Raw genomic sequence first — 15,385 nt, forward strand, 5'->3', positions numbered from 1 at the left:
GACCTCCTGTTGAGCTGTAGGAGTCATGCCGCCTATTGATCTTTGTTTTAGCTCCCATTTTCAACACACTAAGATGACCCTGTTAGCTAATCAAGCTTTGGCTTACACAGAGCCCATAGTGCAGCTGCCCTTTTAAATTTAAATTACATCGCAAGAATTCAAAATGTATATTTACACAGGTATGGGGTTGGCATGTTAAAACCAAGCAAAGTTCATGTTTTATTTACAGCACTTCCTGTGTAAGTGTTGTACATGGAGTAGAAGCATTAAAGTCCAATAAAAGAATCATTAACACAACGCAAAAATATATAAATTCTCATGGGACCCTGAGGGGGAACATTATAGGGCATGTTTTGTTAAAACGTAAAGAAAAGCCCAGGTGAGCTTTCAGCCCCTTTTTAGAAACTTTACATGGATTCTAAAGCTTCACGTCCTGTCTTATCTTACTTCTGTTTAATAAGACAGCAACTGATTTGTGATTCTCAAGTATTCATTATAGCTCATTGCTGTATTATCACAGATTGCCAACTGACAGCAGACTGATGGCTCTGAGTTGTTCTCATTTTATCACTACAGTTGGCACACCGACTGCCATCTTCAACCAACAGTTGAAGATGGCAACTGATTGTGAGTGGTTGCAGACTTGGTCCCCATTTTTCAAAGCAATCATCTCACTGGCAACAATGTTTCAATTTCAATAATTACTGTGATCATGCTGTGGTCTTCAACCACTGTTGTCCTGAGTGTGACTCTGTCATCAGAGAACTGTTAGGGCAGGATGACAAACCCATTTTACAGCATGGGCCACATACAGCTCACTTTGATCTTAAGTGGGCTGAACGACCAGCAGAACTCCGCCTTCCTTGTTTATTCATCATCAACTACTTTGGTATAGTATTAATGACAATGAGAGAGGTCTTTATCAGCAGGAAAAGCTGCAAAACTTGTGAAAATATAGTTAAAAGTCTAAAAAATCTATGCCCTCCTTCACATTTTCGAAAACTGTCCAGTGGGCCAGACTTTGCCAGGTCGTTTAAAGACCTTGGGGCTCATGTTTGATACTCATATCTAGGAGGACGCTAGTAAGGCGTCCTCCTAGATATGGGTAACTAAAAAGTGCACATGGGTGTTCACCCACCATATGCTTTCCATCTTAACTCCCTCACTGGGATCTTGAGCTTTCATCAGTGATCTCCTCGTGTCTTATAACTGGACACTCCCTTGTAGAAATGTGACATTTCCACAAACTGACGCTTGCCAAATGCTGTAAAATGACATTTGGTAGTGCAGTTAAAAGCAGTCCCCGAGCAGAGATCTGTGTATAAATGCGTGTTTTTTATTGCAGTTAATCTTTACACAGGGAGAGGACGGGGCGTCCTCGCTTTGACTAAAGCTGCAAAGACACAGAAAACATAAAGAATGAGCAAACAAATAACCGTGAAGCCCTTATAAAGAGTTTACCCAATGTGGCATTTGTTGAGGCTGCTGTCACGCTGTCTGAGGTGATACCCGTGGCCTGCTTTCCAGCACAAGCTTCATTGTTAAATGAGGCTGCAGTGCCCTGAGGTTTCACCGGGCCGGACAGCTGTGATTGATGCAGCTGACTGTGTACATATTGACATAACCCTGACATCTCTGTCTGCTTATACAACGCGTATGTGCATCGACTTGAACGGCGAGCATTCACATTCTGTAGGCGCCGCGGAATAAGACAGGAGCTGTCCCTGGTCCTGAAGTTGTCTGAGTGGCAAGCCTGAATAGGAGCAGCTCCCCCGCCTGCCTGATTTGATGTCTTTGTAAGGAGTAGCATTTTTATGGCGAGCTATTAATTGATTCCATCATCACAGGCTGTTGGCATGTTTACACATCAGTGAGACTAATGAGGGTTTGTAACGAGCCCGGTTTCATCTCCGAAGGACAGAACGATGCGAATCAAACTGATAACTGCAAGTAAAGTTCAGCATTTATTATGATCGGCGGGGACAATTCCTTTGCAGAGGGATGGCTTTATTGTGCACCACTGCGGCACGGCATGACGCCCGAAATGCAATGGTCACCCGCAACCATAAAACAGCAGAAGAGCAGTGACTCACTGCTTCGGCAGTTAGTGCCGCTAGGCTACAGACCGAGCTGCTTGGTTGGCTGACGGGGAAATACAAATGATTGTATCTGGTCGTTTAGAGTCATGGCAGCCTGAGAGGACATGGTCAAAACGAAATAAATCACCTTATTGTTAGAGAAAAAAAAAACATTTTGATAAATGGCTTCAACACCAGCCTCTTCCAGTCCACTGAAAATTGCTGCAGATTATTTTTCGGTGATTTATGTAGCTCTGGTGTTGTTGCTCACAAACAGCGAAACAGTCATATTATAGCTTATTTGTTTGTGTAACTGCAAATTGTGACAGCAGCTTCCTGTTCCAGACACTGGTATGAAAGGTAGTAGCAACCAACATATAAAGGTGACAGGTCTAGGCCAGGTTGGGCTGTTTTAAGCGGGATGCACAAAAACATGGTCAGGCTACAGTTTATCTGGGGATAGATGATAGGCCTGATTGGGAGGTTGTGATGTTGGATGGTTGTAAAGTTGCTGGTTGTTGGTTGGAAGGTAAGCAGGGATCTTCTGGATGTATTAATTCATTAACCGTGGAGTTGATGTGTCAATAAAATACTTCTTCCTGCATTCACTGAATTTGCATATGTGTAACTTCTATGAGTTTCCAAAGCCTTTGCTGCAAATTAGCAACTTTGTGAAACTCTTGCAGTGTTTTGTGTGTCTGTGTGCTTTGTATATATATTTTTTTTTAAATTCTGTTATGCTTGTTTAAGCAAATTCTGAAAGATACTGGGGGAGCTTTCTGAATGGAGATTTAATATTCAACGGCTCACACAAAAAGAAGGCGTTTGTGTGCGCACGTGTGTGGAAAATGCGCTGAGAGCCGAAGCATGTCGTGTTCAGATAGTAAAGCTGTATAAAGTAAGAGCACTTCTAGGGCAACTTTTAACAGCGTTCATCAATGTTTCATTTATGAACAGCGGGAAGACCGAATAAGTAGGAGAGATGGTGGGGGGGGGAGGCAGCAAATGGAATGAGAGAGGAGAGGGGGGTGAGGACGGCGCGGGAGGACATTCAGGAGCTGGAGTTATCTGGTTAGGACCCGAGACTGTGCAAACTCAGAGTTTTAATGAGTACAATCAGGAAGAGGGAGAAGCCATATTAGCAAGCCAATTAAGAAATTTCAAGTGACAGATCGATGCCAGATCAATGGACGCTCCTGTTTTACTGACAGTAGTGCAAATCCAGTTAATTTAGATGAAATGTTAACTTGACTGCAGTGTGCAAAGCATGACTGCAGCTAATGATTATTTTGATAGTCGTCTAATCTGCTTAATTTTTCTTCGATTAGTCGATTGGTCAACTATTATTTCAATAACTCTCAACCTCGCTTCCTGTGGATAAGCTTCCTGTTCTAGGCTCCAGCCTGCCCACCTGTGAATATCACCCTGTTATCTCATCCCACAGCAAATGAAAATAATAACCCAAGAATTTGAAAATAATCAAATGCATTTTTAACTTTATTCAATGGGACTGTCAGGATAAAAATGAAACAAGTCAAAATATTAGGTAATACGGTTCAGTTCATGAATCCAAGAATCCAGTGGACATGCTCTGGAGTGAGGCTTGCTCTTATTTTTTGGATGATGTTCCCAGCAGCTGGTAGCCATGGTAAATATGCTCTCTGTCATGACTTCAGCCATTTGAGAGGTTTATGAGCAGGTCAAACTCATCTATACGCCCATTGTTAACACTAGTAAAACAGAACAAAACAAAATTAGAAAAGACTGTTACTAATCAACTACCTAATGTTAAGTGGCAGAGGATTACTATTCAGATTAAACACTAATATTAATGTGAAGAAAAAAACACCTAGGAAGCAGTGTAGCTACTCCTCTTTAATGTTTGTAATGAACATCACAGCTCCAGGGTGCCGGCATTTAAATACTCATGCACTGCAGTAGTGCTGTCGTGGACGGAAGGCTTCGCCTTACAGTCTGCTTTTAACTTTGTTTGTTTTGTGAGAAATGCTTTTAACAGTTTTTCAAATCTTCATTTCCATATTTTTCCATTCTGTTTTTGCCCCCATAACTCCCTGTAGTGTATTGCAGTTACAAAAGCACATTTACGTGACGTGCCGACAATAAAATTCCACATCGACAAATGCGGAATTTTATGAGATGATGTGTTTGCAGCCCTCGTGCAAACACATCATCTTTGATGAGACTGGCAGCTCTCACCAGACTTACACTGTATATTGTGCAATAGCATCTTAGATCAGAAGTCAATTTTTCTGCTTTGCACTAAAGGTAGATATGACCTAATGCAACGGACGAGGGTACAGCTATCGGGGATAAAATGTTACCTGTGGTTCCTCAAATGACCACTTGAGGCTGCCTTCAAAAGCCACTCAATCCTCATATGCTCCTATGTTGAAATACACACTTTCTAAATTCAAGTTACATGGTTACTGCCTGATTGCCATCTCTGTAGCTATTTCATCTGTTTAGAACAAAAGTATGGGGGGTGAATTTCATGAGAACTACCTCATTTAAATGGTTTAAGGCTTAAAAGTAGGTCTAACTAATGGAACAACAAGTGGGAGCAGAAACAGGGAGTTACTCACAGCTAATTCAAATCACTGACCTAGTGATACAAACAGATCATCCAAGAAGTGAGAGAAATTCTACCATTTTATTGGTATAGTATGTTGCTTAGTACTAATTAGCAGGTATCTATGTCTCTGAGATGTAATCATACACTCTATTGATTCACCGTACTAACCTAGCTTGCTAACATTAACTGATAACTTGGCACGCCACCGTCTTATCCAAATATGGTCACTTCTGGCTGTGTGCTCTTCTGCTGCTGTAAGCCCATCTGCTTCAATGCTTGACATGTTATACATTTAGAGATGCTCTTCTGCATACACTGGTTGTGATGAGTGTTTGTTTGAGTTGCTGTTCATTAACAGTTGAACAGTTTGATTAATGCTGATTGACATTAAAAACAGACAGATCAACCAAAATGAGCACCGATACACAGCTTATACAGTGGCTTGCAAAACTATTCGTCCCCCTTGAACTTTCCACATTTTGTCACATTACAGCCACAAACATGAATCAGTTTTATTGGAATTCCACATGAGGGACCAATACAAAGTGGTGTACACGTGAGAAGTGGAACGAAAATCATACATGATTCCAAACATTTTTTACAAATAACTGCAAAGTGGGGTGTGCGTAATTATTCAGCCCCATGAGTCAATACTTTGTAGAACCACCTTTTGCTGCAATTACAGCTGCCAGTCTTTAAGGTTATGTCTCTACCAGCTTTGCACATCTACAGACTGAAATTCTTGCCCATTCTTCTTTTGCAAAACAGCTCCAGCTCAGTCAGATTAGATGGACAGCGTTTGTGAACAGCAGTTTTCAGATCTTACCACAGATTCTCGATTGGATTTAGATCTGGACTTTGTCTGGGCCGTTCTAACACATGGATATGTTTTGTTTTAAACCATTCCATTGTTGCCCTGGCTTTATGTTTAGGGTCGTTGTCCTGCTGGAAGGTGAACCTCCGCCCCAGTCTCAAGTCTTTTGCAAACTCCAAGAGGTTTTCTTCCAAGATTGCCCTGTATTTGGCTCCATCCATCTTCCCATCAACTCTGACCAGCTTCCCTGTCCCTGCTGAAGAGAAGCACCCCCAGAGCATGATGCTGCCACCACCATATTTGACAGTGGGGATGGTGTGTTCAGAGTGATGTGCAGTGTTAGTTTTCCGCCACACATAGTGTTTGCATTTTGGTCTCATCTGACCAGAGCACCTTCTTCCACATGTTTGCTGTGTCCCCCACATGGCTTGTGGCAAACTACAAACGGGACTTCTTATGGTTTTCTGTTAACAATGGCTTTCTTCTTGCCACTCTTCCATAAAGGCCAACTTTGTGCAGTGCACGACTAATAGTTGTCCTATGGACAGATTCCCCCACCTGAGCTGTAGATCACTGCAGCTCGTCCAGAGTCACCATGGGCCTCTTGGCTGCATTTCTGATCAGCGCTATCCTTGATCGGCCTGTGAGTTTAGGTGGACGGCCTTGTCTTGGTAGGTTTACAGTTGTGCCATACTCCTTCCATTTCTGAATGATCGCTTGAACAGTGCTCCGTGGGATGTTCAAGGCTTGGGAAATCTTTTTGTAGCCTAAGCCTGCTTTAAATTTCTCAATAACTTTATCCCTGACCTGTCTGGTGTGTTCTTTGGCCACAACCATCTCCCAGGAGATGGGAGATGGTTGTTGCTCCCAATATTCTCTTAGACAACCTCTGAGGCCGTCACAGAGCAGCTGTATTTGTACTGACATTAGATTACACACATGTGTACTCTATTTTGTCATTAGCACTCATCAGGCAATGTCTATGGGCAACTGACTGCACTCAGACCAAAGTGGGTTGAATAATTACGCACACCCCACTTTGCAGTTATTTATTTGTAAAAAAATGTTTGGAATCATGTATGATTTTCGTTCCACTTCTCACGTGTATACTTTTGCAAGCCACTGTATGTGAATACATATAGTAATGTAGCTGCGATGGTTAAAAGTTGCCTTTTGATAGACTTTACTGAGCCAAAGGATGATTTAAGATGATGATATTATGATATGTCTCTGTTTGCAATTTTTCTAAGTGATGCTGTCAAGCTCCGATTTCCCAGGCATCCATCACACAATCTGACACGCTCCAAAATTTATAGCACAACACGGCACAGATTGTGACCAAGATTTTATTACACGGTGCTCGCTTGCACAGTGTAAAATGCAACGAACCCACAAGCTGTTATCACAGCCTGTATGGGATTTAAGTCTGCTTCCCGCACTCCTCTTTATTTCTGAAACTTTAAACCAGAAGAAAGACAGCCAGCCTTCATCCCGTGCTTTTCTGCGGGACCTCTAAACCAGAGCCAGGGTGTTGTTAATGGAGCCTCCTGCTGAGTTAAAAGAAGGTGTTCTCGAAACATGCACACCGTTACTTCAGGCTAATTGTGAAGTTTTTGCAAAGGAGCCTTTGCGTGTTTGGTAGTGCGAAATCACAGCAAGTAAAAATACATTCTCTTTGCATACCATCTCAAGTCCATTCAGGTGAAATACCTACGATCAGATTTTTTTCTAAATCACTTTAATAACTCTCTGTCTATGAAAGATAGATTGTGATGAACAATTTTTATTGAAGACTTGACTGGCATGTTATAACGTGAGGGAACTGAAGATGAAGGGAACTCACAAAGCTCCTCCCAACCACTTCACCTACACATCCTTGTATTCTGAGATGCATCCTGCTCAGCTTGTAAAAGAAAGAAAATAAGTCTCCCACAGAAGTGTGCTTGATCTGAAATTACCCTAGTTGTTCTGTAGAGTGTAAAGTGGTGGGAATTGGCAAGGCCACTCAAGATGGGGGAGGTGGATTTTACCCTACTGACTGCAGTAAGTATTGTTATAATGTAGGCTAAAGCATCTTGGGAGAGCTTTGCCTTTGTGCAGTTTCATTCAGTCTGCCTAAAGATCTTGAGGGGATTTGAAAATGTAATATCTCCCCTTGTGGTTGTGCGTATTGTGTATCTATAGTCTATTCAAAAAAGGGAGGTCAAACAAAATTATTTTCACTCCATGCAGTAATAAGTAGACAGGCCACTGGCAGAGACGGTCCTTCAAATAGCCTCATTCTTTAGGCTGGATCATTGAAATGTTACAGCATCTTGTTTGAATCATAATTCTGCTGATTCGAAGTCAGTAAAGGCCAATGCAGTCCAGCATTCTTTAGGCTGGATCATTGAAATGTTACAGCATCTTGTTTGAATCATAATTCTGCTGATTCGAATTCTGCTGATTCGAAGTCAGTAAAGGCCAATGCAGAAATGGCTCAGTGACTCACACCCTTCTTTGTACTCCATTTTCCTTCAAAGAGTGTCACATAGAGACCGATAATGTCAGGCTTTAGTGGTCCAAAGCAGACATAAAAGGTAAGCGCTCACATATAAGGTAAGAGCGAATAGCAGAGAACCCGCTTAGACACGGCACATAAGCGTAACGTAATTGAGAATCAAAGAGAACAAAAAAGAAAAGAAAATCACAGTATGGCTGATCTCTGATCTTAAAGTAATGCCTTTAAATGTCTTACGATTCTGTGGATTTAGCTGGTCTTAGCTGTTTCTCTTCATATAATCCCAGACTGCCTTCAGGATGTTAAGATCAGAGCTGTGTGGGGGCCATACCATCTGTTGTGGAATTTCTTGTTCTTTTTGTCGCTGAAATGTTTTTTTATGACTGATTGTTTGGGGTTGCTGTCATGATGCTGGATGAATTTGATGCTAACCAGAGAGCTCTGTCATAGCATTGCTCGATGGATAAGAATCAAAACCTTTGAAGTGCCTAAAACTTTGACACAATATTGAATGTCATAAATTTCTTAGACTAGCCCAACTCTAACCCCAAGCCTAAGCCTTCAGTTTTAGGTTACCACTATCACAGATTTCAATAATCAATAATCATTCAAGCTATTTTCTAGTGATTTTTGATTTGCACGATATTATACGAACTCTTCAACAATCGTACTGGAGAAAAAAAAGAAGCATTTTAATCCAATCTGATAGACTACTGTATATAAGGCATACGTGCTGCCTGACCCTTAAGGATTATTTTACTGGACAGTAACAGCCCAAATCATCGTGGCAGGACATAAGAAATGAAACATTTGTTGAGCACAGTGTTTGGGGCTGTGCGTTATTGCTGACTGGAGCATGTGGCTGAGGAGCAAAGTCCGTGCCAGCTGGCTCGACCGTTTTCCGTGGGGGTTTGACATATGATACAGCAAAAAGCAATCTGACCAACCGCAGTCTTTGTTACTTTGCAAGCACAGACATTTATTCACCATGTGTGCAAATATATACAGGTGTAATAAGGTCCCACAAACTGATACTGCGACTTTGTATATGTACGAGGATATAGACTGAGTCTAATAAACCACTGTTTGTTCTTAGTGTTTAAAACAGGCTAATGTAAAGACTGAGAGGATCGATATCTTTAATGAGAGTCAATGAAAGACCGGCCATAACAAATCACTGGCAGCAGAGATTAACTACAGGAAGAAAGCAAGGGGATTCTAATGCACTCAAAAATACCACCATAATCATGTGTCGATTACTTAATGCCAAATTACAAACAACTAATTAAGAAATATTCTATGTAAAGTCCTTTTAAGTACAGAAGAGTGGGGGCACTTTTAATATTTTTTTTATTTTTTTGTAGCTCACAGATGACTTGAACTATATTAGTCATCTTTTGATAAAAGTAACATATATATTTACTAACAGCATAAGTTATTAGAACAAAAATACAATGTTCATTTTAGCAAGGGTGTTAAAATTGAAACTGAATGATATATTAATATATATCAATATGTAGGCTGATGTTTTTAATACATAAAAAACAGTTTTATTTTCATTTTCAGTGTTATTTTAAATGTAAATGTATTCTCTTTTTTTTCTAATAGTAAAATATGTTATCAGTAGAGTAAAAGGTAGCTGCAAATCTATACAGTAGAACTCCTGCTAAATATGGCATTCATGTTATCTAGCTAGCAACATTTCATGTGTTATCATGGGTTGTTCATGTTAGTTTTTTAACAGATTACCTTGAGATAAAACTGATGTAAGTTAAAACTCACAGTCATCTAAACGTTAGGCAGCAGATGAAAAATATTGTTTGCCTCTGTTAAAATCTGTAGGTTTTGTCTTTCTAGTGTGATTTTGTTTAACAGGCAACTAACTTTATAATTTGCCTTAAACTTTACTGATGTTATAAAATTCAGGAGCTTAATATGTAAAAAAAAAGAATAAAAGTTGTTATTTTTAGCATCAAAAGTGGGTTAACCTTTTTGGTAAAATATTTATTTAAGATAAATTGGTTAAATTTGTCACCAAATGTGATATTCATAATCTCCCACATGATGGATTTCAAAAACCTTTGTAGGTAACATTTTTCATTGGGTGTTGAAAAAGTCAAAACTTAAAAAATAAATACATAAAAAAAGCCCATGGTTATCAGAAAAGCTAAATGCATTCAGACAGCTAATATTTTTTTCCATTTTGATGTAAATACAAAATTAAGAAAGTGATACATTTCTGAAGAGATTCTCAAATGGAATATCTAGAAAACATGCTAATTGTAGCATTTAGCTCTAGTCTAGCATAAAGGTGGTCCATTTATAAACATTTTACTCAACCTAAAATGATTTAATCAATAAAATATTGTTACAGTTTAATACAATTTTAATCCATGCTTAATGGTCTTATCATGATAAAGTCTGAAAGTTATCTTTTCACTCAGTTGTGGCTAACGCTCTTTCACTAAATACAGTTTTTGCCTGTACACATTTTTGAAAGACTGAGAAAGACTTTGATGGAGTTTGTAAAATGACTTTGAGGAGTGGTGTGAATGACTGAGAGAAATCAATCCCTTGGATAAAGTTTTGGAGAGAAACACGAGTTGATCAATTTAAAAAAAAAAAAGGCACCTTTTTGAAGTCAATACACTGTCCTTTTCAGCAAAGGCAAACCTATGAACAAAGGACCCTGCTGTCTCTTTTGAATGCATATTGGATTGACCGCAGGTTGACGTAAAACTCTTCAAAGGAGGAAACAGGGATGAGGGGGGGCTTGTGTACACAAACTAAGCTTTACCACTTCAGTTAGACAGAGGTACGTTGTGGTTTCAGGGTTCATTTTTATGTAAGTTTGTAAGTTTCTCCACAGACGTTATTTAGTAAGAAATACCTTCCATTTTGGAAATATTAGGAATTATTGAGAGAAGCAATAAAGAAGCCTGAATCATCTGTAGGGATAGAAAACATTTCAGTGTGGCTAGAGGTTAATAATAAAAATGTTATCTTAAACATGCTGCTGTAAAACTTGTGATGCCGAACAAAGTTACGAATGGTAATTTATTGATTGAACATAGAATTAAAGGGTTATAATTTTCCATTTTGAAAAATTATTTTGACAGATTTTGATACAGAGCAGTAATGGTCCAGGTGTTTACCCAGGCTGGACTGAATAAGATTGCTGGCTTTATTTTCCATGTTAGAGTTTGGTTATAAACCTAAATGTCTACAAAACTGTCTGATATACAGTAACTATGAAGTTTTTTATATTATACAGATATATGGTCCTTAATTTCAGTAACTCTGGCTTTACCTTTCCCAGCAAGTTGACATTTTTCATCTTTGAAGGATCTGAAAGACTCATTTAGCAGCAGTTGACAGTACGTATAATCCCACTCGGTCACCTCCTTAGTGATTGTTCTATTTTAATTTTTACCCCAGGTTAATTGTAGGTGCTAAGAACTGCTTGGTTAGCTATACAACGGTTCATTTGGGTTAGAGTTTCCCTTTCATGGCATTAAGAATACGTGTTAAAAAATACCCAAGGGTCATTTATAACTGTCCATGTTGTCCATACGTACAAAGTTAGTTGTAAAGTAACAGTGTAAAATGTAAGTTACTGTAACAGTGACTGAAAAGGTGTCACTAGTGTTGACAAAATTTCAATATTAGAAGGAGTAGAAGGGACAAACGCTGTCCAAACCCACCTAACCCTGTATGATAAAGCAATTGTCCCCTTTGTGATTAATCAATTTTTTTGGGAAGCAAAGTTCAATTTCACCAGCTACACTCAGGCCCTGTTGAATGAAAGAGAAATAAGCTAAAGGATCTCAAAAAGCAACACATCAAGCGACTATCTAAAGAAACAGCTGAGAAACAAAGTCACTGACATCGATCAGTCTGGAAAGGTTTATGAAAAGTAAACAAACAATAAAATAAAGGTTTTGGAGTGGACTATCAAATTACAGACTTAAATCTGAATGAGACGCTTTAGCATGACTTCAAACATGCTGTTCGTGATTTAAAAAAAAAAAAAAAAGCTCCAGTGTGGCTGAATTAAAACAATACTTCAAAGAAAAGGGAGCCAAAATTCCTCTATGGTGATGTAAAAGACTCATTGCCAGTTATAGCAAACACCTGATTGCAGTTCCTCCTGCCAAGTGCAGCAGAACCAGTTATTACGTTTAGAGAGCAATTACTTTTTCACACAGGCCCAGGTAGGCTTGGATTAAATGAATGAAATCAGCATTAAGAAACTGCATACTCAGGTTATCTTTGACAAATATTAAAAATACGTTTGATATGACATATCAAAACTACAAGGAATAAGAAATGGGGCAAGTACTCATTCACAGTATGTATGTTTGACATGTTTAATACAACAGGACAGATAATACAGAAATGATAGTAGTGTTTTTTTTGTTTTGTTTTTACACATTTCACTTTTAGTAAAGCTAATGCTGCTTTCGAGCCATTAAAACTCCTCATGCACCCCCTTAAGCCTTGGCTTTACTTTGGCCACTGTGTATTACCAGAGGTTTGACACTAAGTAATCAAATTACAATTGCTAAATCATTATCTTTTGAGGGGTTGCATGCTAGCATTGTCATTGTAAGCACATTTAACTTCTTATGCTAACACTAGCATTTATTTTATAACTCGCTCATCTTTTTAGACATTCCTGTCTACTTAGGGTAAGATCTTGTTTTTTTTCCCCTTTTCTGCAAAAAGACCAAAAGTGACAAGTAAAGCAGCAATGGCGTCCAGGTGAACTTTCAGTTTCCTCTTCCTGCTTCCTGCCGTGTGACTCCAGCTCTCAGCTGGAGCGGCGTTTCCATACACGCGGTGCTGGTCTCCCAAAATCCTCTTACTCCCCCCCTCCACACACACACACACATCCTCACATAGTTATACACAGCTGAACACGCTCACACACAGAAACACTCATGCTCACACTCACAGACACACACAGCGTGGATTTGTTTTCTCTGTGATGAGAGGGATTATGGGATAAAGGAGACGAGGCCACAGCAGTTTAGTTCAGGTTGGACCAAAGCTGCTCTCAGCAGCAGCAGCACCAGCAGCAGCACAATGACAAATAGATGAATGTCTGGCTGCACACTGGAGATCTGCACAGCCGTTAACGCCACGGCCAGTGTGTCTTCTGGGTGCAAGAGCTTCTGATTGGGATTCTAAAGTGGAGAGTGGATATGTTTTTCTTCCAGATGACTGAAGATCAGCAGAAACAGAAGCATCTAAGCGTAATCCATGGAAGGAAACTGAATAGAGAGGAGTGGAACTCAAAAGCCGGAAAATGTTGAAATGGATCTGTTGCTTCTAAGGATAACTCCAAAATCAGCTGTTCATCTTTTTAAGCTCTGCAAAATGCAAAATATTTGTCTGGAGACAGCTGAAACATCCCTTTTAGACTTTATTTAAGGCCATCATACACTTTGAGTCAAAGGACAGTTTTCTGTTTCGTATACAGCACGCTATGATATGACTGACTGATGTATTCAACATATCAAGAGCACAATATGGGAATGGATTGGCTGGATTCGTACGGCGATGACGTCCTCATCTAGTATGCAATTTCACCTGCTTTAAAAATGTGTGTCAGATGGTGACTGAACAGCTTGCCTCAGTCACTTTTGAGAAAAGCAAGAACGGGAATATTAAATGTGCAGAAAGCACTGGAGAATCAGCTGTTCGATCAAATACGACTGTGCATTTTGCCACTGAAATGCCGCTAAGACTCTAATTCTTACCGTAGCTATGCATTGACTTGCTCCGGCAGGCATAAACTTCTACTGGTTTGTGGCAGAGGGAGTAGTCTAAACAAAATAAATCAAACAGTAAAGATGAGCACATGCAGATGCTGCACATTATTTCCGTGGAGAGTTAGGGGATGGGTGCTTAATGATCTGTACGCGATTAGTCACTGTAGCATGTGAGACTTACTGTAAATTTTTATGAGTCACTAGGATGATACATCCAGTTCTCATCATTTTCTTTTCTGGTATAATTCCCACTGAGGTGCCACAGTGGCTCTTCTCCCATCTCTTCCCCTTTGACTCCGAGGACTCCCACCCTCCTGAAATCCATAATGACATTGTTAGCTTAATCTGCAATAAGAGAATCAGCTGTCACATCGGTGTGTTCCCTCACCGCGTGCGTACCGTTCTGCTGAGCGACCACCGCGGAGCCGCTCGTGCGTGCAGTCATCGATTGCCTATCTGCGGAGTCGATGAGCTGTTATTTGACTGCGGTCGATTGCACTAAGCAGTGCGATCTCACACCGGGAGACAAGAAGTCTTACTAATTGGAATGAGCAAAAATCAAACTAGAGGTGCACAAAGTGTCTCTGAGAGTTTATTTTGAATATACTAGTTTTATTTAAATGCTGTATGATGATTGCATTTTCCAAATGGAGTAAAATCTGGGTAAAACTGTTACACTGTAGTCTTGAAATCCAGTAATGCTATCGATCTTACCAGGTTTTCACTGTCTCGATTAAAGATGACGGTCGCTGTTTGTCTTTATTACCCAAAACAATCGATACTTAATCGAACAGTTGTTTTTAGTCTGGAATACATTATTTGCTTTAATTGTCTCTTAAAATGTGCTTGCTTTTCCTTTGCTCCATTTCTTTAGCCATAAGAACAAAACATCAGGCTGGCCGCCTCCTGGCCCAGGCTCCTGGGGAGGACTGCAGGGGCCCCCATACAGTTGGGACAGCATGAACAGCGCCAGGGAGGGACGGGAATGCCTCACCAAGTATGTATGATGATAAGCACTGGCATGCATGTGTTTAAATGTGTGGTGTCATTCTGTTTATGCACAGTTATGCACTCATGCAATAATTGTGCATAAATTATTGCATGAGTGCATCACATGTGGATGCATCATGGAAAAACTACAGTATATGAACCATAAGTGTGAAAAAAGTCATGTTTTAGAGTAGTTTGCCAAGAGTTGTGAACAGAATCATTAATATAAAAAAACATCCCAATTGCGAGAAAAAAAGACTAGTATGTGGAATTTATACAGGGTGGGCCATTTATATGGATACACCGTTATAAAATGGGAATGGTTGGTGATATTAAAGTCCTGTTTGTGGTACATTAGTATATGTGAGGGGGCAAACTCCTCAAGATGGGTGGTGACCATGATGGCCATTTAGAAGTCGGCCATCTTGGATACAACTTTTGTTTTTTCAATAGGAAGAGGGCCATGTGACACATCAAACTTATTGGTAATGTCACAAGAAAAACAATGATGTGCTTGGTTTCAACGTAACTTTATTCTTTTATGAGTTATTTACAAGTTACTGACCACTTATAAAATGTGTTCAATGTGCTGCCCATTGTGTTGGAATATCAATGCAATCCTCTTCTCCCACT

The 15,385-nt window shown here is 39.8% G+C and overlaps 1 protein-coding gene across 1 annotated transcript in view; it reads left to right on the forward strand.

The window, feature by feature from the left end:
- Positions 1-15,385, forward strand: part of LOC102779849 (FERM and PDZ domain-containing protein 4-like) — a 62,668-nt gene that overhangs the window by 12,975 nt on the left and 34,308 nt on the right. The window contains exon 2 of the mRNA XM_035909867.2: positions 14,637-14,759. Coding sequence (XP_035765760.2) covers positions 14,637-14,759 — 123 coding nt within the window. The remainder of the gene's footprint in view (positions 1-14,636; positions 14,760-15,385) is intronic.

Source organism: Neolamprologus brichardi, chromosome 23 (assembly GCF_056152115.1).
Source record: "Neolamprologus brichardi isolate AB-2024 chromosome 23, ASM5615211v1, whole genome shotgun sequence".
NCBI classification, from domain to species: domain Eukaryota; kingdom Metazoa; phylum Chordata; class Actinopteri; order Cichliformes; family Cichlidae; genus Neolamprologus; species Neolamprologus brichardi.